The sequence below is a fragment of the Podarcis gaigeae genome, assembly GCF_964106915.1.
Source record: "Podarcis gaigeae genome assembly, chromosome: 9".
Classification (NCBI taxonomy): domain Eukaryota; kingdom Metazoa; phylum Chordata; class Lepidosauria; order Squamata; family Lacertidae; genus Podarcis; species Podarcis gaigeae.
In genome coordinates, this window is record NC_139685.1 from 64884878 (window position 1) to 64908446 (window position 23569).

At 42.6% G+C, this 23569-nt stretch overlaps 2 protein-coding genes across 7 annotated transcripts in view; one reads left to right on the top strand and one right to left on the bottom strand.

Moving 5' to 3' along the window:
• LOC310852873 (uncharacterized protein) lies at window positions 1-12220 on the top strand. Its single transcript, XM_083757008.1, has 11 exons — window positions 1-56; window positions 989-1062; window positions 2629-2658; window positions 3562-3687; window positions 6096-6131; window positions 7176-7211; window positions 8088-8126; window positions 8297-8323; window positions 9049-9069; window positions 9894-9925; window positions 10811-12220. Exons 2-10 carry the CDS (start codon window positions 1003-1005, stop codon window positions 9897-9899), a joined length of 381 nt encoding a protein of 126 aa, XP_083613134.1. The 5' UTR covers window positions 1-56; window positions 989-1002; the 3' UTR covers window positions 9900-9925; window positions 10811-12220.
• Window positions 11913-23569, bottom strand: part of NUDT9 (nudix hydrolase 9) — an 18717-nt gene continuing 7060 nt past the window's right edge. For 5 of the 6 annotated variants that reach the window (XM_083756760.1, XM_083756757.1, XM_083756756.1 and 2 more), the window contains 6 exons: window positions 22357-22452; window positions 21061-21147; window positions 20375-20486; window positions 19262-19408; window positions 18710-18794; window positions 12369-14077 (listed from right to left, as the gene is read on the bottom strand). In XM_083756760.1, coding sequence (XP_083612886.1) covers window positions 13884-14077; window positions 18710-18794; window positions 19262-19408; window positions 20375-20486; window positions 21061-21147; window positions 22357-22452 — 721 coding nt within the window. In that variant the 3' untranslated portion in view covers window positions 12369-13883. Of the gene's footprint in view, window positions 14078-18709; window positions 18795-19261; window positions 19409-20374; window positions 20487-21060; window positions 21148-22356; window positions 22453-23569 lie in introns of all 6 variants that reach the window. The other variant, XM_083756755.1, reaches the window with a different exon arrangement.

Sequence of the window (23569 nt, forward strand, 5' to 3'; positions counted from 1 at the left end):
GTGAGATCAAGTTGATTTCTAGATTTTTCTTCAGCCAACCTTGAAGCAAACTAAAGGTAAGTCTTGGGGTGCTTCCATTTTGGGGCTTAGCAATGCAAACGGATTCCTGAGTTATCACATGTGGCTTGTTGACAACATGTGTTTATTTGTTTTCAGCTTAATGGATTTTCCTTGGTAATTGAAAATCTGAATTGGGGAGGGAGAGATACAGGGTAGCATTTTGATGGCAACAACACTGTGTGCTTACTGCCAAAAAGAAAAACTCTTCATGCATTGGGAGCATCGATCCCACAATAATCACCCATCTGGATGCACCCAAGGATTTTAGTGCAATTTAGAGAGCCTAAACTACTTGGATGTGTCATAAATGTACTCTACAGGTAAAATTACATATATTTGTTACATCTCATCAGGGCTGGCATCCAGCTATGAACCAAAATGTATATCTAGTCATCAAAAACTAACCTGACTCCAGCTATGAGCCAAAATGTACATCTAGTCGTCAAAAACTAACCTGAACAGCTGCTTCCACTAGAATGTCATAACATTACTAAAATATATTGCTTTGGTAGAAATAAGTAATTAATTTCAATGGTATTTACAACCAAGTAAATTTTTTTGCAGAAATTGTCCTTGAAGAACACATGGGGGGGGGGAGTGAGGTCACACACTGGCCATGCCCACAATATCACAGTTGTTGCCAGCTCCGTCATTCATTGGGTGGAAGTTCTGAAGGGGAAATGATGTGCATTCTGGAGGAACCTATTTGTGTTCAAGCCAAACCCAGCAGACATGAAGGACTGGGAGTGGAGCCGGTGGGTCGTGAGATGTTGGGGTGGCAGCAGCACATGTGGCTCCCCTCCCCTCTCTCCACGCAATCTTTGATAACCTCTGGATAAGTTTTGTAAAGAGTTCTGCTGACTACCCAATCGTTAGCAAGCTGGGGGGGAAACCCTGCATCAATTGTTCCCTACTTATGTTGCTTCAGGTTCTTCTGCCACAATGAAACTGCTGATTTATCTTTCCTGCATTCTGAGCATAGCAGCCGCTGTCCCAGTCCGTGTAAGTAGCACTGAACCTGTGGAATGGGGAAACCTGTTAGGCCAACAACTAGAATCTCTTAGTAATACAGTTGTAGCGCACTGTTACAACATGACAATAAGATAAAAATAAGTAAAGGTGGTGGGGAATGTCAAAGAGATAACCAGAGCCATTTGGGCTGCTAAGCACATGACATATTTCCTACTCTGGGTATCAGTTCTGCATAGAAAGTTGCAAGCATGCCACCACATGTGCATTTTGCCCAGTACACATATAATGGGAAACCCTGTTTCATAGGCTCTTCCAATCCTGTGTATGTTATACGAACAGCAATTTCTCACACTTGAGTTCACCATTTCAGAGATGTGTATGCCCCAAACTGGCATTCATGGAATAACCAACTCTATATACTGATTACTGTATTTTTCGCTCCATAAGACACAGTTCAGTTTTTTCCTCCTAAAAAGTAAGGGGAAATGTCTGTGTGTCTTATGGAGCAAATGTGTGGTCGATCGCCGGCTCCCTTTCTGGCCCCGCCCCCTTGCCCAGGCCTCCATTGTATAACGTTCTGCGGACGGAGGCTGTTTGTTTCCCCAGCGACATGTGACTGGCTGATTAGATTATCTCCCTGGAAACTGTAGAAACGGCTCCCTTTCCTTTCCTAAAGAAGCTGCAGAACTGTGAGTTGAACCCCATAAAAACAGGATTTTTTTCCCCTTTGCAAAGTAAGCTCAGCAACTTTGAGCTGATCCTCAAAAAAATGGGGCTTTTCCCCTTTGCAAAAGAAACTGCACAACTGTGAGCTGATCCTCAAAAAACAGGGCTTTCCCCCTTTCCTACTCTAAAAACTAGGTGCGTCTTATGGAGCGAAAAATACGGTGTATATAAACAAGTCCTGGCTCATATGAAGTAGCTGCCTCAATCTGCCTAATGGAAGGGCTGGGTGCATCCCTGGGCTTCCCATGCAGCATCTCTCTCCTTCCTTCCCTCCTTCCTTCCTTCCTTCCTTCCTTCCTTCCTTCCTTCCTTCCTTCCTGTTATGCCAGGCAGCTGGAAGGTCAGGCACCAGCCTCTAGCTGCTGAATCATCTTCTTCGTTTCCTTACACCAGCTGACCAGCTGCCCCTCTCCTCCTTTGCTCAGGGAAATGTCTCTGGGCTCAGAGACATGTTAGGGAAGGCTGAGGGGTCTAGACACCTGAAATTCATTTCCAAGCTAGGCCAGTGTTGCCCAAATGAAAACAAGTGAAAAAAGAACTGTTTGGAGAGGCAGAAGCCTCCATGGGCTGCAAGAGGGGTGTCTGGAGGCATCATGCTAGGGACTCTGGCCTTCTCCCAGCAAACTCTCATTGACCAATCCATGGGCAAGGACAAGTTGTGCCTCCAACTGCATTGTGAGATGAGGGAAGAGAGAAGAATTCACATGGGAGGTGACAGGAACCTGAGGAAATGGGGAATATAGGATATGTGGAACCTTTGCTTGGGTTCTAGAGGAATACTCCCAATGTCATCCTGTGAGGATAAAGCATGAAATCTAACCCACAAAAACATGTAATCTAACCCTGTTTTTATTTCATATGTTTTGACAGCGGTCAGCAAGTGGCAGTGCCAGCAACGAGGTAAACCACCTTGTGTATTTCTTAACTGCCTTAATTGTAATATTTTATTGTTTGTTTTATTGTATATTTTAATTCAGGATGCTAAGATGCCCCAATGGATTTGTTATTGTGCATTTTGATTGTGCATTGATTTTATAGTTGTATGCCACTTAGAAGCCTTTCTGGTATATAAGTGGTATATAAAATAAAAATTATAATTATATCAATAACCTTCTGTGTGCAAGAGTGTTAGTGCCATGGAAACAATATTAAAAGCACACATTCTGGAAGATGCTTTTGATTTCTGGCAGGGGTTTTTTAAGAGCAGCATGAATATGTTTGCTTGTTTGTTACCTTAATTTTGACTCCACTATTTTTAGGGCAGACCCTTCACAAGGCCGCTCCCCAAATTTAGTAAACTTCAAATATCGAACAGTATGAGGGGTGTGGGTGGGTGTAAAAGCATAAAGCCATCAATCAAATATCAACCAGAGCAAATCAGTTTTCAAAATCTGCTTGATTTTGATAGGCTGATGATGATGACTGATCTCGTGTTCACCAGGATGCAGGTAGCCTTTCGAGCAACCTTGTCCTTAACTGTTCAGGGCTTAAAATATCAAAACCAGCTCTTTAATATAGCCATGCTGAGACTGATAGGAGTTGTAGTCTGTAACATCCGGAGAGCAACAGGTTGAAGAAGGCCAATATACATCGAGCCTCGAAACACACACGCAAGCAATTAAATTGGAACAGAATGGGTGTCACATGATCCCATAAGCATTTTGACAGCTGCTTTCTTAAAGGTAGCCCTGCAGAGAGAGCATTACAGGAATCAAGTGAGGATATCAGCAGAGTGTGTTCAAACCACTTCCACCACACTTGCGGTGTTGTCTGTCTCCACCTTCTGTTTCTCTGTTTCCACAGCGCCTTCCTATCATGGTTCCTCAAGTGCCTCCTCAGGTTCCTCCTCAGTTGCTTCCTCAGTTTCCTCCTCCACTTCCAGCACAACCATACCCACCTCAGATTCCAGCACAGCCATACCCACCTCAGGTAATACCAGCTTGGCATTAAGAGAAGGGAGCGTGCCTATACTTGTAGCAAGTACTAAGTTCATTCCTTCAATGGCACAAACCCCATTCACCAAAATGAAGAGCTATGCTTCTGCATCCCTGGATGCCTTGCTCCCCAAACAGGAAGAGCCCACTGATGGCACGTTGCAAGAGGGTGGCCTACATCATCATCTAGAGGCCATTTTAAATGGCGCCATATTGTCAGGCTGGAATTGGATATTACCTGGGAGCAACAAGAGATGGTGCGCAAGGCTGCTCCTGACTGCTGCTTTTTTGTGGGCAGCAGCGCCAACTTTAGGGGTTGGAAGGGGATTCAGCCCCCTCAATATTTGTGGGCAGAGGGCTGAATCCTCCCCCCAAATATTGAGGTCATGTGTATGACTGAAGGAGCGTCTCCACCCCCATCGTTCTACCTGGACACTGAGGTCCAGCACCGAGGGCCTTCTGGCGGTTCCCTCATTGCGAGAAGCCAAGTTATAGGGAACCAGGCAGAGGGCCTTCTCGGTAGTGGCACCCGCCCTGTGGAACGCCCTCCCACTGGATGTCAAAGAGAAAAACAACTACCAGACTTTTAGAAGACATTTTTCTGGAAGCCGCCCACAGTGGCTGGGGAAGCCTAGCCAGATGGGTGGTGTATAAATAAATTATTATTATTATTATTATTATTATTATTATTATTATTATTATGACTTCACATGATGCTGAGCCACCTCAATGTGGGGTGCAAGTCAGCACCCCTAATTGTGGGTGTATTCTGCAGCATGCTCTTGATACAATAACAGTGCATTAATGCTGCCTTAATTCTGCTTTACAGTCATACCTCGGGTTACAGCCGCTTCAGGTTACGTCTTTTCGGATTGCTGACCGCCGAAACCCGGAAGTACCACAACGGGTAACTTCTGGGTTTCGGTGGTTGCGCATGTGCAGAAGCGCCAAATCGCAACCCGCACGTGTGCAGACGCCGGTTGTGAACGCTGCAGGTTGCGAACGTGCATCCCACACAGATCACGTTCGCAACCCGAGCATCCACTGTACTTTGTTCTTCAATGCTTCTCCAATACTACTGCGTTATTGCTGTCGGGGCAGGTGGGGTGGGGTGGAGTGGAGAGTTATAGCACAACAAAAGAAAGACAAAAATAAACCAGAGCATTTGTGCTGTAAAAGTTACAGAATCTGAGCAAGCTGTTGCAGGATATGCACTAATTGGAAATGGAGCAGTGTGACTGCCCTGGAACGTTTTGCAGGCGCAAACAGTACTGAGAGCAAGATCTCGTATGAGCAGCCCAGTAGCATGAGCATAAGTCATTATGAATGCAGGATAAATAGGATGTCTGGAAGGGATCTTAGTAACACTGTGTTTTCCTAGGCATTGTATTCAACTCATTTATACACTAAGCACATTTTCATTGTACCTTCAATTAAAAATAACAAGGTGATACGGTATACAATAAAATGCAATAAAATATGCTGCTGTAACATCCAAGAACTGACATACATATTTCTAGTACTGTATGAGGTTGGTTTGATGTTGGTTTGATGCAGTTCTGTTATGCATAGAGCCCAAATTACTAGCCCTTCCTTAAGCTGATTCCTGGATGGCTGAACACTTTCTAAAACCCTATAGAATTGCTATACCACCAGATGGCACCATTGTTTCAAACAACTGTAGTTTTCAATAAGAACCTTGGTTTTCTTCCCCAAAGTCTGGTGTGTACTGTACACAAGGGAAAAAATGACATTTCATGCAGCTGACTGTTTTGTTGAGAAGATGCCTTAGCAACTGGACAGAGACATTTAATGAGGGGGATGTGAATAACAAGATAATTAAAGTCACATGTAGGTAGCCGTGTTGGTCTGCCGTAGTCGAAACAAAATAAAAAAAAATTATTTCCGGTAGCACCTTAGGTAAGGGACCCCTGACCATTAGGTCCAGTCTTGACCGACTCTGGGGCTGCGGCGCTCATCTTCCTTTATTGGCCGAGGGAGCTGGTACACAGCTTCCGGGTCATGTGGCCAGCATGACTAAACCGCTTCTGGCGAACCAGAGCAGCGCAGGGAAACGCCGTTTACCTTCCCACTGGAGCGGTACCTATTTATCTACTTGCACTTTGACGTGCTTTTGCACTTTGACGTGCTTTGAAACTGCTAGGTTGGCAGGAGCAGGGACCGAGCAACGGGAGCTCACCCCATCACGGGGATTCGAACCGCCAACCTTCTGATCGGCAAGTCCTAGGCTATGTGGTTTAACCCACAGAACTACCCGCGTCCCTATACCAATAACAAACTTAGTTGGTCTCTAAGGTGCTATGGAAGGAATTTTTTTTTATTAAGATAATTAAAGGCAAATATGTTAGTGTGATTTGTTTCATAGCTTTGTTTCTTTTACAGATGATCCCGATCTATGTGACCTATGATCCAGCTCAGGTAACTTCTTGATATCTATGCATGGGGGAATTCTAGCACAGAGGGGGAAAGCAAGGATTCAGACTGGGGGGATAAGGGCTAGGTGGGAAATCCTGTGATGAGTGTTTATATCTCGAAGATTAACCAGGTGAAGGTAGCCATCGGGTCTTGAACCCTTGGTGAGTTAGGGACTTTCCCTGCATCCAAAAACAGGCACTGGTAGACTGAGCAGATGAGACCAACACTGAGTCCATGAGGGCGATTTCTGCCCATGTTGTAGAGCAGAGTTCCTCAACCTGGGCCCTCCAGATGTTTTGATCATTCCCGTCCCTGACCACTGGTCCTGCTAGCTAGGGATCATGGGAGTTGTAGGCCAATAACATCTGGAGGGCTGAGTTTGAGGAAGCCTGTAGTAGAGGGAAGTGAGGGGCAGATGGGGCTTGTCAACCTGGGAAGGGAGCCCACCTAGGAGAAGGAATACTCTGAGCATTGATCAGTGTGTGTTAGTAATTAACCTGCTTTGCCACAAGTAGGAAACCTAGATAGTGTAACCCATCAGATTTTTCTCAGTTTTGTTTTAATGTGTGTGTGTTATTTGCTGTTGTGAGTCACTTTGAGTTGCTTTTGATTTTTTAAAAAGTGACTAAAGACGCAGGTGGCGCTGTGGGTTAAACCACAGAGCTTAGGACTTGCCAATCAGAAGGTCGGCGGTTCAAATCCCCGCGACAGGGTGAGCTCCCGTTGCTCGGTCCCTGCTCCTGCCAACCTAGCAGTTCAAAAGCACCGCAAAAAGTGCAAGTAGATAAATAGGTACCGCTCCGGCGGGAAGGTAAACGGCGTTTCCGTGCGCTGCTCTGGTTCCTCAAAAGCGGCTTAGTCATGCTGGCCACATGACCCGGAAGCTGTACGCCGGCTCCCTCAGCCAATAAAGCAAGATGAGCGCTGCAACCCCAGAGTCAGCCGCGACTGGACCTAATGGTCAGGGGTGCTTTTACCTTTAATAAATTTAAATATTGATATTGAATCAAAACCAACTATCTCCCTTGTTTTCTTCTTTTCCCTTAGGGTTTGCCCTCTATTCTCAGCAATCTGCCAGGCGTGGTAAGTTCAAAATTCTGCTTGCTTTTCTATACCACCACCTATTTCAGACTTTCATAAGCAGCAGCTGTGGTTAACACTCAGACTGAGTAAGAAATGAGAGTGAAATATCATCCACAAGGTAGTTCCTTTGTTATCTCCTGCCATCTCTCCTATGGTTTCACCAGTCCTTCTTTTTTTTTTTTAATTTTAAAAAAGTTCACATTTTTGAATATCTATGCTGTTTTCCAGCCTGTTTTCTTCCTATCAGGACCAACTTGTATGACTCTCCTGGCTGGGGCTGATGGAAGTTTTAGTCTAGAACATCTGGGGGGTGTCAGTTTGTATACACTCCCATACAAAAATTCATGCGCGTTTGATCAAATGAACTGAAAAATAAAAATACAATGCCAATTCTGGCTTAACCAATTTCAGAACAGACTTCTTTGTGGGGATTCAAAGGAGCACTAATCAAGTAACGTTAGTTTTGATCATTGAATGAGTGCACTTGCAGCACAATACTCAAAACCTCTCTACTCAGAAGTAAGCCACATTGAGTTCAATGTTATACCTGTTTACCTGGAAGGAAAAGTCCCTATGAACTCAGTGGGAGTTACAGTACTTTCTGAGCAAACATGGATAAGATTGCATTGTGGAATGCCATTTACTTTCTCTGGGTTGCTCCCCAAATCTATGAAATTTAAGAGATGGGAAAGGAATAAAATCCACCAAGAGAGCAACACTTCTCGTCAAATTCTGCATTGGTGTTGTAAATACTTTAGCTAAAGTGAATGATCTCATAGTTTCCTCATTGCCACCACATTATGGCAGCTCCCGGATATAGAAAACCACCATTTGAAACCAAGCTTTATATGATTGAATGAGGTCCCTTCTCTTTAGGTGAACCCTGGAGCTGGAGGTGTTGGTGGCCCATTTCTGGTAAGACAATTTACTGTTCATCATTATTACTAGATCGTAGCACAGTGGCCGGGGGGGGGGGGGCATATCTACACTGCACTGTGGAAATCGGCCCATAATGTTCACCAAATAACCGTATGACTGACCTCTGTTACAAGAATGCAGTGTACTGATTTTTTGCCTCTCTCTAGATCCCTTATCCTGCAATTTCTGGGGCGGTAAGTTCATTGATCTTCATTGCATCATACTTCCCTAGTCAGAGATCCAAGGGGAAACTCAGAGGTCTTTGAATGATTGCCTGATTATATGTGTGGGTTTAGGCCATTGCACTTAATGAAAGGTATCCTGCAAAAGAACCGGGGAGAGAAAGCCCTCAATGTTTGTGGGGGAGGTCATGGGCACATTTGGAATTTTGAAAAAGTGGCTTCCATGGAGTCGTTACCAGTCAGAACCAAAAAGCTCAAAAGTGGCTCGTGATGCATCAGAGTTTGGAAGAACAAAGGGTTAGGAAGAACTATAAGCACAGTTCAGTTTGGCACTAAAAACAAATTCCTGGGCTCAGAATTCTTTAACTCTTAAGTCAGGGGTCACCAGTCTCTTGGGGTCCATGGACACATTTGAGATCTGGAGAAACTGTTGCAGACCACATGCAATGACCAGTCACACACTGAGACCTATTCCATTGGCTACAGTGGAATACTACTTTCAAGTGTAATTTCAGAAGTGGGAGGGGTACCTTCTGAGTACCAGGAAAGGTACCTGGATGTGAATCAATGTTTTTTGCAGATGGTTCTATTGGTGGATTTCAGTTTCTGGGTGCGGGAAGTGGGTAGCAAAGAAAGCAGATTCCTTTCTGCCTGATATCTGCCCACACCTTTCTTGGACGATACCAAGATTCATGTCAAATGCTTTTCAACAGTCTTACTGTCTTACACATTTTTAGGGCTTCCCACCTATTGTGGGGGTAAGTAGTTTCCTACTTCTATTGGTACTAAGAACAACCAGCTGGAGTCTGGGGGGGGCTGGTTTGTGCCCCCTCAAAATTGTGCACCCAAGGCCACGGCCTTCCTGCTTTCCCCACTATGCCCCTGCCCTACCGAAAAGGTTCAGTTTCTATGTCCCTCATCCACAGTCATGCTTGTCCCATGCCTTTTCCAGATAAAACCTGTTCTTTAGCTCAAAATCGGAACAAAAACTCAACTTGCCATTTGCTCTGAGTACTAAAGAATGCCCCCCCCCAAAAAAATGGAGATAGCAATGGGATAAGAAGGAAAGCTGGGATAGCTCTGTCAGTAGAGCATGAGGCTCTTAATCTCAGGGCCATGGGTTCAAAAAAATTCTGCAGTGCTGGGGGTTGTGAGAGATGACCCTTGTGGTCCCTTTGAACTCTTCAGTCCTATGATTCTATGCCCTATGGGGAGGAGGCCTAAAGAAACCACTACAGCATGTGCATGAACTCTCAAAGGCTTCCCCCAACATCTCCTCAAAAAGCATAACATAGTATTATGAACAAATCATGGTTTATAAATGAGCCTCAGGGCTGAGTACTCCCCACTCTCTTCATGGCTTGTGTTAAGCCAGAGTTCCCCATTACATCTGAACTGATAAACTTTGACTGAATGATGGGATAATAAACCATCCAGAGCCATGGTGGTTGAAGCTTTAAAAGATCATCCAAACTGGGACAGAGTTTTATTAGGGACCAGAATCAGACATTGGGAACAAGTGCTGTCTACATACTTTCTGTATAAGAACTTTTAACCAATGAAACATTACTTTCTTCAACAGAAATAGCATCCCAGCTGAGATACCCTCCTGCGGTATGTACCAAATGTTTTGTTGGCAAATTCCATTTCATATCATTTATAGCTTTGCTGCTTTATGAAATGCTTAACTGTCAGCAAGCCAAGGCACAAGGCTTATGTTTAAGACTAGTATGCCAAAGCCTGGACAGCATCCCGTCATGTGTGCCAACTTCCCTCACTTATTCAGGACACATTCCAGTGAATGTTTAAAAGTGCTTAAGGCTACAATCCTATTCCATATACCTGAGAGCAGGTTTCATTGTATCCCCAAGTAAAAACACATAAAATTGGGCTGGGTGCCCCATGGCTTTCGGTGAAACAGAAACCAATGGGATTTTCGAGGACTTTGTTTTGGCTGAATTATACCCTTGGAGAGCAGATTTGTAGCGCAATGAGACAAGTGACCAGGGCCATCCCAAGACAGTTTGGATGTCCAAGGAAAACTACAAAATGGCACCCCCCTCCCCACCAGGGAAGAAGGGATGAGTTAAGATGTACATCAGGAACAGGAGGAGAATAATGATCTACATCTGCTGCCCCTGTGGGTCCTGCCGCCTGAGGCAGTTGCTTCACCTTGCTTCATGGGTGGGCCGGCCCTGCAAGCTTGTAAATCTCTGTCACACCTCAAATCAGACTATTGGTCTATCAAGTTCAATATTGTATACAATATTGTATACAATATTGTATAACTAGAAAGGGCTCTCTAGAATATTCAGGCCGAGGTCTTTTTCCTAACTCTATCTGGGATCTTCTAGGTACAAAGTGTATGCTCTACTACAGAGTGAAGCAGCGTAGATTGATGGGATCTTGCAAAAGAGAGAGAGAGAGTTGTTGCCTATGCTTTTTAAACCCAGTTGTAAGAGATTCATTCAGCTTCAAATCTGATTTTGTGTTCGAAAGGTGACAGCAAGAACATGAAGGATGTGTTCCATGCCTGCTTTTACTTCCCTGCTGCAGTCTTCAAGCCACATTTGTATGCATCTTGAATGGCAGTTATTTGCTTTAAATGGCTACAAGTAATAGTAATTTCTTTTTTTGACAACGATACACCATCTGTCATCTCTTGTGAAGAATTGTTTTCACCTAATGCAATATAAAAGCATCAGCTTCTAATCTAAGCAGTGTTCATATTTGATTGGGTAAATGTAAGCACTGACAGTTCCATTTTGAAATTGTCAAATTTTAAAAGAAAAGACCATGGTTTTAACTATGGGTTTAAAGTTCATTAACACCACTAAAGATGATAAATGTATGAATGCTGTATTGTGTAACACATAGATTGAAATGCATAAATTTTGGTTTGCTGCTCTGCCTCAGTAAGTGATTGAAATGTCTCGCTTAACAGATTTCAGTCAAATAGGTCACTTTCAGTTAACTGTGTTTTAATTCCATTCCAATCAATGGGAAAAAATAGTTATGACTAACTTAAGTCCCACGGTACTAAGATGTAACTAACAGTACCCAGCCCACGATGTTTTTTGCTGGAAAATGGAAGGAGCATTCCCTTTAAAAATTGCATGAATAAAGAATACAAATAAGCACATCAAATTTATGTTTATGGTCTGTTTGGAGCAGAATCAACACATCACAATTTTTCACACCTCAGTATTTTGGGTTTTTCTCTTTCATGTAGATTCAGTAGCTTCTGATAAAGCCTAACCACAGTGCTGGCCTAGTTTGCACACAACAGTAAGCCATGGCTTGCTTAATGAACCACAATTCACAATGTGTTATTCCACAAGTGACTGAACAAACCATGGCTTGTTTTCTAGCTGCTCAGGACTTGGCAGCTTGATGAATGTCTGAGGCCAAAAAACAACAACCCCCAAACCCCCTATGGTTAAGGAATGGTGTTGCATTCTCACATAGTGCCAAGCCATGGTTAAATCAAATCAAGGATCATAAGCTAAGGGCTTTATACTGTAAACAAACCATTGTTAACGTGCTGTGCAGGATTTATATATAACATTTAATACAAAAAATTGCTCAATAAACCTTAGCATAAAGTACGAGCTAGACGGTTTTATTATATCAGCATTTCTCAAACATTGGATATCCGGGTTAATTTTTCTTCTGGAATAAATGGAGGCCATCTCACATTCAAAAAGATTAAATACGAGTTCCCAGGATGATGAGCATGCATTCTCCTTACAATGGCAGGATTTTGTTGGCATCAGTCTGTCTCGGGAGCCAACGGAGCAATGTGCCTTTGGAGATGAGGTCAAGCGGTTGGACGGTTGCAGGACCTACAGTAGCTGTAGAGACCAATGTGGTAAATACATGTTTTGTTTCAGCTGGGGCAGATGAAGGTATCCAGTTGTGCTGCTGGCTTCAGTAATATTGTATTCCAGCATTTTGCCCTCCCATTTGTCCAGAGTCAGGACTCCAGGATGGAAGAACGATTGCTGGGCAATGGTGTTTTGGGGCCTGTCGGAGCAAAGCAAAAACAGATAACATATGCAGAAGGCAAGGCATGCCAGAAACTGTGGCTGCTGTGCAATTTATTCAGAAGTCAAAGAATAAAACCGCTTCGTTATGTGTTTCAGAAAATATTGGCAGCTTGACATAACAAATAGAAGGGTACATAATGAACAGCCATCCCAAACTTTAGCAAAAGGTTCATAAGAAAAAACTAAGCGCTACAATATAACCAATGAGAAGCTGGCTGGCATGAAAGGTTAGCATTATTGATTTGTTGATAAGACTTTGTCATTACAGGGATGGTTCCAAAGTATAATGACCTTTGGGCAAGCCATGGCATGGTCCAAGGTAGTTTACAATCATGTTGGTGGTGGAAATATTAAGTGCTTGAAAGCAGGTTTCTATACTGCTGGTGGTTTCAAACAAGAATATTCTGTGACTGGAGTCCAGAGAGCTTCTCTTCAAACACTAAAACAACCAGTTTCTGTATATCAGAATATTCTCCAGTGACCAAAACAGTGAAAGCTCAGCCAGTATAAGAAAACAGGAATAATTAAAAGAGATCTTTGAATCCCACTTTTTTAAAAAAATGGAAATGGCAATATCAGATAAGCTTACTGGAGTGTTTCATTCCAATATAAGCCTAGAGGTGTGTTTCATTCATCCCAGTAAATATTTTAAAACATGTTTGTGTTGCCCTCTGTTTCCTCAATCATAGGCTCCTGGGTCAAATCCTATATTACATTTTCTTTGCGATTACACCAAAGATCTCTTTTCCCTTCTCTACAAAGACTAGGATCAGTGTGGTAAAAACAACAATAGTATGGTGTCTTATTTTGTATGATGAAGAAGAGATAATTCAGATTATGATTTAAAGATACACAATGCAACTCTGTGCATGGTTTACTCAGAAGCAAGTCCCTCTGGGTTCAATGGGGTTTATTTCCAGATTACGTGCATAGGAACGCAACCTAAATTGCTTCCTGATTATGGCAATAAATATTAAGTGCAGACACTAAAGGGTTATTTCCATAACATTAAATCAATGTCAGGAAGTAAAACTGATTGCAGCTGTTAATTTTTATAATTGTAAAATACCTCTCAACACTCCTGTTGATCAACAAAAACCACACCCTTGTACATGTTTTTATTTACGTATAATGGATGCAGAATATGTTCTCGAATACCTTAGCAATATTTATTGATAGAAAGAGAGGGCCCCATGCAGCCAAAGCTAGACATTTAGAAGTCACACTGATTTTATTTTACTGGAAAATTTAATGGGGATTTGGCTTCACTTAAATTTGGCTGCCCATCCTTTGTGGCTTTAAGACAAGGATGAGGAAGCTGTGGAACTCTAGATGCTGTTGGATTACAACTCCCATCAGCCCTGCCCATTGGCACATGGTGGATGGGGCAGATGGGAACTGGAGTCCAACAAATCTGTCGGGCTGCAGGTTCTCCATCCATACATCAGCAATCTCATTCTTCAAAGCAGTATTAGCACCTCATTCCATCCCTAAACTTCTATCAGCCATGTTTAGGCTTTAGTTTAGGCCTTGATCTCAGCCCCATCATGGCAAACCAGGTTATGATCTTCCCTCCAGTGTGCTCCTCTTTTCTCTGCTACGAGCTTGACAAAGTCGGCATGACTGGCATAGAGCTTCAGCTTTTCTCCAATGTCAACCCATTTCACTTTCCCAGCATCGTCTCCTGCTTCCAAGTGTAAGTTCTCCATTGCTTCACCTGTTATGCAAGAGAGAGTCTGGCATTAGTTTGAATCCTTTTAACCTACAGCACAACCCACTAAATACTCCACCAGGACTTCTACCCCATGACAGCTTCCACGGCAAAGCACATAACAGTTCTTTTCACCAAACACTCTTGTGACAGAGGTTCTCATACCTTCGGTAGATTTGACAGCCCTCCTTGTCCCAAGGAATGAATGAATTAATTTATTACGGTCGTAGACCAGAAAAAACAACAACGATAATTTACAAGGGGAGTAATGGTGTCAATTAAAAATTGTAAAATTATACATAAAAGCAATACACATATGCACACACACACACACACACACACACGCACACACGCACTACAATGTATGTATAGACTTAAAAAATGAGGGGGCTTGTCCAGGGGTCAAGTCTTTTACTTTTTTACAGCTAATGCCCTCCGCTTGATCGCAGCCGCAGAAAATTTGGCCACTTTCAGTGTTACTTCTGGGTTTTTATCTCCTAGTAGGATTTTCAGCCGCTGAGATTCAGATCGACCTGGAAATTTCTGAACGATAGGGGAAATAAACAGTGACCTGATATCCCCATAGAGGTCGCAGTGTAGCAACACATGTGAAACCGTTTCCACCTCTTTCAGACCACATGGGCAGACTCGTTCAGCATAGGGTTTGCCCACGTATCTGCCCTTTAGTAAGGCAGATGGCAGTACATCAAATCTGGTAAGGGTAAACGCCCGCCTGTATTTTGCGATTTGTAAATCCAGCAAATATGGTGTTAGATTGAACCCTTTTCCATAATCTTGGATGGCTGGATATTTATCTATCTTGCTCATATGGTCCTGGAGCTCTACATCTCCTATTCGCTGGCTCACCATCCTTTTAGCCTTTTCAAAACCTGAGGCTATAAGTTCTTGTGGGGAAAGCCCCAGGCCCTTCAATTTTTCATAGAGCAACAATCTCCATTTAGACTGGAACGGGTCTAATAGAGTCAATGGAGCCACTCCCACTGGGAAAAATATGAGTTTTAGCCAGAAGTGAATCTTCAGGATCCATATCCTGGCATTGATAGGGAGTTGACCTACCTCCAGCCTAATGGCTGTGTTGGAAACACAGGTAGGTAACCCTAGTAGGGAGCGGTAAAATTTAGTTTGTACAGATTCCAGGGACTTGAGTTTTTGACAATTAAATATCTGGGTGCCATACATCAGTTGTGGAAGTATTTTTGCGACAAAGACCTGGGAGGCAGCAGGAACATATTGACCTCCTTTTCTATAGAAGAATCTTATGATAGCTCTGGAGGATCTTTGCGCATTTGCAATGGAATTCTTAATCTGATGGCACCAGGATCCCTTCTCATCAAAGATTATTCCAAGATATCTAAAGGATGTTACTTGCTCAATAGGTTGGTTATTAATTTTCCATTTATGTCGGAGTTTTCTCTTGGAGAACACCATAATTTTTGATTTAGTGTAATTTATTATTAGGTGTTCAGCTTCGCAATACTCTGTAAGAGCTCGTAAAAGTTTTCTTAGACCCACACAAGAGAAGGAAATAAGTGCCGCATCATCTGCGTACAAAAGGACTGGGATTGGTATATTATTTAGGTTTGGGGGATGAGTACTTGCATCCTCCATCTTTCTGACTAAGGAGTTTATGTAGAAGTTAAATAGAATAGGGGCAAGAACACAGCCTTGCTTGACACCATGGAAACTTTGGATTTCCTTTGATAGGTTCCCATAACGGTCACATCTAACACGGATCCGAGTATTTTCATGTAGTCTACGGATAAGAAGCAAAAGACGTCTGTCGATGTTTGTGGCACTTAATTTTTCCCAAAGTCTGTGCCGGGGTATCAAATCGAAAGCTGATTTGAAATCTATAAAGGCTACATAGAGGGAGCCTCCTTTCTTTGAGGTGTATTTCTCCACTAGATGTTGCAATACCAGTCCTTGGTCTAAAGTTGATCTATGTGCCCTGAAACCAGCCTGGGCTTCCTTAAGGATGTGCTCCCATTCCAGCCAGTCCGCAAACTTTTCACGTAAGTGAGTTGCGTAAAGTTTGCTAATAATGCTTAAGAGACTGATTGGTCTGTAATTGGCTGGATCAAGTTTACAGCCTTTCTTGAATATGGGAACTATGATTGCCAATCCCCAGTCCTCTGGTATTATTGCTGTTTGATCTATGCTGGTGAATAGGGTGGCAAGGACTGGGGCCCACCAGTCAATATTGGCTTTGAGAAGCTCAGGGGAGATATTATCTGCTCCCGGGGCTTTTCTGTATTTGAGTGCCTGAATAAGCCTCCTGACCTCCGCAACCGACACCGGAGGCCACTCATCACCTGCCGCACACTGTGTTAGTGGCTGTGTCAAAGGCAGAGCTGAATATAATGATTGGAAAAATGCCTCCCAAGTCCCTGCAGGTATAGTATACTCCACTTCTGAGGAGGTAGATCGCACTCCATTCGCTACCATTCTCCAGAAGGTGGCCGAGTCTCTCTCTCTGGATGCATCTATTAGGCATTTCCATTCTCTTTTCTGTGCCAGGAGTTTTTTGTTTTTAATCAGGATTTTATAATTTCGTTTATCTTCAAACCAGACCGTGGGGAGTTGGGGTAAATTGGCAGATCTATAATTCTTGTATTTTTTCAGTAAGTTTAGCTTCATGTCCTGGCATTCTTGATCAAACCAGGGTTTGGAGTTTTTATATACTGAGGATTGCCTATTTGACCTGTTCCTTTTTTCCTTCAGGGAATCTTGAAGGAGTGAAATTAACTCCTGAAATAAATTTATTTTTAATTCATGGCTTGAGGAAGTTATAAGGTTATCTCTCTTAGTGAGGAATTCCTTTGAGCGTAGCCTACTTGAAATTTCCTTATGCAGTTCATCTGTCCATCTAATACGAGAATATCTGAGCTCCAAAGCTGTAGGGCTCGAATATTCGATTTTCTCAGCGCAGGATAAATCCTTTCCCGCAACTACAAGTGCACTTAATGGCAGATGGTCACTGTCTAAGCGCTCCTCCACTTTGCATTCCAGAACTTTGTTTTGAAGATCATACGACACGATTATATAATCAATTGTGGAGGCGCCATTGTTAGATATAAATGTGAATTCTCCGACCTTCTCCCCCTCAGTACGGCCATTCAGTATAACCAAGTCCAACTTATTGACCAAGTGTAATAGGCATAAGCCAGCATAATTACAGCCTTTATCCTTTGAGATTCTAGCTGGTATTGAGTGGGCTTCCTCTATAATGGGGACTGTTTCATGGAAATGGGCATACAAAGCCTCATCAGATTGTCCAGTTCTGGCATTTAGGTCGCCAGCCACCACTACAGAGGCATCAGGAAATTGATTTGATAGTTTGTCAAGATACTGTTCTAACTGAGCCCAGGTATTTCTTATCAGTCTTTTCTCTCTTTGTGGGGGTAGGTATACGTTAATCAGCAGCAAGCTGTGGGTTCTCCACTGTACCTGCACAGCTGTGGCCAGATGGTCTAGTGGGTCTAGTTTTTTAAATATGGCCCTTAGCCTTGTTGAGATTAAAGTAACTAACCCACCTTTAACTCGCCCCCCTCTAGTACTTAAAAGACCTGGGAGGGAGAACGCAGAAAAGCCATTTAACTCCACTTCGCTTGTGCTCCAGGTCTCCTGGAGAAACACAATGTCATGTCTCTGAATATATTTAGTAAAGGATTGGTCAGAAGCCCTCTTTTGCCAACCTGCAATATTCCAAGTTAGCAAGGTAAGGTTGCACGTTGTCTTGCCAAAAGTTGATCTTAGTCAATTTGCCTTTAAAAGATTTTTAGGGCCTATCTTTTTGTCTATTGATTGAGTTTCGTTCATTTTGGCAATGTCCATAGATGTATTATCGCCCAAGTACTCAATGGAATCGATTGAAGGGTGCAACGTGCTAACATTAGTGATCAGTACTCCTTTTTTTGGCGAATCTACCTTGAGGTGTCTTGTCCCAAGGAATCAGGCTTGAACACAAAGGAAGGGTGATAGCTCAGTGGCAGAGTGCATATTTTGCATGCAGGAGGTCCCAGGTTCCATCACTAACATCTTCACTTCCCTATCTGAATAGCCACTGCAATACTGAGCTAGATGAAGCAATGGACTGGTTTGGTAAGAAGAAACATAGGAGGCTGCTTGAAACTTAAAGCAACAAATGATAACAAGATGGCATTTTTTGGTGCAATGGTACCCATGTGCCACTATAGGCAACACTCCTGAGTCATCAGGAAACTTTTTTTGGTTTTTAGTGTTGAAGTTTTTTTTTAAAAAAAAAAAATATAGCATAACAATGCACAAGTAAGTGTGCCAACAATTAGCTATTCAAGCATTACTTAAATTTCTTTTTCTGTCCTCCTCCAATTTCCTATAGTCAAGAATGTGCAAAAAAATGGTTAGCAACTGGAAAAATAATTATCATCCTTCCCATCTTCTAACACAGATGAGGAACTTGTGGTCCTCCAGTTGTTGGACTACAGTTCCCATCATCCCTGTTGTCCACTGGCCATGCTGGCTCGTGCTGAGAATTGTAGTGCAGAACGTCTGAGGGCCCCTGGTTCCCCACCCTTGTTCCAAAAACTTGACAACGGGTGTGACCACAAAACAAAGAAGGCAGCACCCCTTACTCACCAGTTTCATCATGGTAGTTTACGGCTTCTGTCTCCATCCAAGCATTGTCTGTGTTACGAGGATCATCCACATACCCTTTGTATACCTGGAAAGCCAAGATACAGGCTAACAACTGTCCTGTTTACCATTTGGGCTCTTGCCCAATTAAAGAAGTCTTAGGCAGATAATCATGTGAGTTTGTCAACTAAATAAATCTCCAAAAATGTGCATTTGAGTTGGGAAATTTAAAGGAAAAAAATTGTTTTTGAATGATGCATGCTTAAGTCACACCAGGTATCGTCTTGCAACAAGGGAAATGCCATTTAATGTATGCTTGCCACTGGCAGTTTTTAAAAGCACTTTTCTTTAAAATGTACTAAAAACGGGGTGGAGAGAATGTTGTACAGATTATTTTAATCAGTCCATTAAAGGTTGTTATACTTCCTGCTATCAAAAGCTGCTTAATAAGAAGCTGCTACTCTTTGAAATGTAATTGAAAAGAGTTCCATCGACCTTCGCATGCAATATTTAATGGGCTTGCAAAATTATAACAGGAGCAGAGAGGGCACTCACCACAAAGTAATCTTGACTGAACAGCCTGTTCAGTTGTTTCTCCATTTCTTCCTTCTCAGCCTCAGTTTTCTGTAAGGAGTTCAAGGCCTCCTCGCTAAATTCTCTCTTTAGTGCAGCCGACAATTTTTCCCCTGGGTCTACCATGCCCTAAAATAAAAGGTTGTCACTTGTTACAACTTCCTTCAGAGGCTGGATGCTTTCCCTTTGAGGCTAATCCCACCTTTGTAGGAGGGGGGGGCATTATCATTATAAAAACCATATCAAGAGGTGAGGCAGGGATGATATGAAATATGATAGTGGCAGATGATAGTTTAAAAAATGAAATACAATGGAAATATCTGATGACAGATCTCTCGACATGTCAGTTATGCCCTTACTCACAGCCTAATATGCCATGTAACAATGAATAGCCAGCTGCTGAGTGTTGTTAGTTTTTCTGGGTGTAGCTCAGGGGTGAGGAACCTCAGGCGGGGGGTGGGGGGCGATGCAGCTGTTCAGACCTCTCTATCCGGCACTCAGAACTTTCCCCAGACTGCCACCACTCTCTGCAAGCCACAGTCCCCACTGGCTCTGCTTTAAACCCATGTTTTTGCTCATCTGGATGAAGGAATCATAGAATCATAGAGTTAGAAGGAACTCAAGAGTCATCTAATCCAACCCCCTGCAATGCAGAAATCAATACAGAGGGGTACAGTGGTACCTCGGGTTAAGAACTTAATTCGTTCCGGAGGTCCGTTCTTAATCTGAAACTGTTCTTAACCTGAGGTACCATTTTAGCTAATGGGGCTTCCCGCTGCCGCCGCGCCACTACCACGCGACTTCTGTTCTCATCTTGAAGCAAAGTTCTTAGCCCGAGGTACTATTTCTGGGTTAGCGGAGTCTGTAACCTGAAGCGTCTGTAACCCAAGGTACCACTGTACGTACAAGAGCTAGTGTGCGGCCCTCAGAGGGAAAGGGGGCCCTCAGAATGAAAAAGTTTCCCCTCTCCTGGTGAAGATTTTAGTAATCCTTCAAATGCTTAGAAAGAAAGGGAGCTGTGACACACACACACAGAGAGTCTTTTGGAGACCAGCACATTTTTGAAAACCAATTCTGTCAATTCTCTCTTCTCACCCCTGGAATGGCCCATTCCCCGCAGTCCTTCCTTTTGATTGCAATGAACTGCAAGATACTTTTGCCAGACGCTGGGTGAGCTACTTTATTGCCACTGCCGTCTCTCTTCCACCTGTAAAGAGTAACAGGGGGAAAAAGATTAATCTGGTTCAGCTCAAGACATGCAGGAAAATGCCACTTCAGATGCAACATCAAACCATAGCTATGAGCCCAATGCCTGCATGCTTCCCACTCATACCACATGCTCAGATTCTCTTGCTTGCAATTTAGCTGCAAGACATGATTTGCTGCTACTTCTGAACCATGTTTCGCCGTATTTTGTTGCAGTTGCAAATGTAAGGCTTGCTGCTGAACTGGAGTGAGGGAGGTAAACAGAGGAAATGAAGAGAAGAAGAAGAGAGTGTGTGAGCTCTGGGCTCATTCATACAGTTCCACAGTTTGGTATTCTGTCTGAACCCCCCCCCCCCCCAGAGCATTGGAACTGAAATGAATGTGGAAACCTTGGGTCTGCTCAGCAAGGATGCATTGTGGGGGCTCAGGCAACATAGCAATTGCTTCCATATAGTTTTTTAAGTCATCTTAAAGTAGAATTAGAAGCATATCATGATCAGCATTTTTAATATTTCACATATTAACGTGAATGTAAAATATTCCCATTTGACATCATCTGGAATGATATTACTTACTTAGTTACAAGAGGATCTGCAGCATGATTTGGTCCCCAACGCCCCAAGAGACCTCGGCCCACTAATCCTGTCCTGCCTACAGGATTCCTGAAAAATAACAGAGCACAAATGAATGCCTGGTTACGATCCAAAGGCCCACACAACTGAAGTTCCACATGGCCAAAGAAGATTGCAGCTCATCTTTCTTGAACAGCAACGCCCCCTCTTAACCAAATGCCACTTACCACACTACTTTTGAAACATGGAAGCCTTTCAAATGCAGTCTGTGATACAGAATTGGGAGCGGGGTGGATCTGCTGTTCAAAGACCAAAACCCTACTGGGCATGTCCAGCCTCTTTGGTGCACCCAAAATAGGTCTTCGAAGCATATGTATTTTAAAAAATATTTAACGAAACAGTGTTATGACAGTGTTATAGCAGGGGTTCCCTAACTGTGGTCTGTAGACCACCAGTGGTCTGTGAGTTTCATTCAGGTGGTCCACGGCATGTCTACATTAAGTATTCCTTTTGATTTTTAATTGCATTTTAATCGTTCATCTTATTTTTCATATCTTTTTGTTGCATTACAATGTAAGGGATGAAAATAGTATTATTATAAAATACTATGTAAGAAATACAAGCAATTAAATACAGCATCTAGCACACTGCATTACGATTGCTACAATAGGTGGGGGGCGGATGATTGGGAACAAATGGCTTACAGGGTATTCAAGATTTTGTTAGAGATGTTTTTCTTATATTCTCATTTTTTAGAATGCATTTTAAAAGCATGTAATAGTTTCAATGTTTTCTTTTTAAATGCTAATGTCCTGAATATAATTTTCTGAGGAATAAGAATGTATAATCTGGTTTACATGCCTAATGCACTATCAAGGAGTTTACATTAAATACACAGTTAAGAAAAACATTATCAAGAACAACTCATGGAGCTATGAAACAGCACGAGATAAACTTTTTCTTCCTGCTTCATTCTTTACACTTGGGCCACATAACAACCATTACTTTGCCTTTCACATAATAGCAATACTGGTTGAAGTTATGCTCTTTTAATTGTCTTTTAAACCCATGGTCTTAATGGCAATCAAGGCTTCAGAAAATAGCTTAAGAAGAGTTTTAGCTTGGAAACTTGCAAATATGTATTGGACACACATTTTAGCAGACAGGCAACCAGGATTCTGAACCAGTGAATCAGTGCTGACCGCTTAGGTTATTTCCACTAAGGTATGTGATCAGATCAAGACCTTCACTCACAGACTTTTGATGAATGCACAAGCACCAACACAGAATGTCAAATACCTGGGCCTCCCATTTTCCACGTGATAGAAACCATTCTGGCTCCTCCTCTCCACTTGCCCATCCTTCTCGTTGAACTTTGGAGAAAAGTTTTTCACCCTTTTCAAGAAAATAATAACAAAACTGAAATAAATAATTTAAAAACCCTTCAATGTACATTACCAACATCCCAGTTTCTATGGAACTTATTTCCAATGTTAGCTGTATTCAGGATCACAACTTGGCAGCCCAATCCTATTACTGTAATCCTTTTGCCCTATCCTTAAACTGTCTATCAGATTCTTCAGTCTGTTTTCGCATTACTGTGTGTGCTCTTTGGCTTGCTCATTTCATTTGTGCTTCTCTGTGATATCCATGTGCTTGGCATGAGTTTGTGTGCCAACTGTCAGAAAAAGTTTGTGGTGTGCAGGTATGTAGGGAATTGGACTTGTGTTGGGGTGCTCTTTGCTCTTTTTGGGATGGTTGCAGGGCACATGCCATCTTTGTCTAGCCAGGACCTACCTGATGCAATGATGCAGGGCAGACTTTCATTTTTTATTGCTTGACAGATGCCAGTTACAGACAACTTAGTTAAAAGGCTGCATTTAAAGCTTAGCATGGACAGCCTAGAGTTTCATATAGGTGGGAGAAGCATTCTGCTTTCAAGTGTGTGCACATCTGACCTATATTTTTTAGACAAAAGATGTCTCCTTCTCTAGCCCTTACATAAAGAAGTTTGTAGCCCAAGGCCAGTGCTTGTTTGGCAACCATTTGGCAGCTGCTTGATTGCTGACCGTCTCTTGATTTTCTCACACAGTTAGAGAGCGAGTGGTAAAACTTTTGGTTATTTAATGGTTCAAAAGAATAAGTCATCATGACATCAATTTTGCACTAAACAAACAATGCTAATATTTGGCTTTTTTCAAATCATGCTTATTTTTAGCATTGTGGCTGCTAAAATCTGGGGACACTAGGTAGCTGTGCTATATGAAAATGGCAAAGTTCTTCCCTGTGACACAGCCAAGTTACGTTGCTAGGCTCAGTTGTCACCCTGGCCTGCAAATAAGCCTTCAGTACATGCAGGATAATGCATGATAAACACCTCCATCATGTAAACCAAGAGAGGACTAGATTTATAACTTTACTTCTAGTAAAGTAAGACCCTCATGCTTCCATTTGTCACTTGGTGGTCTGGAATTAAGCTAGTAAATCTCCTTAAGGCTTTTAAACTGCTTTG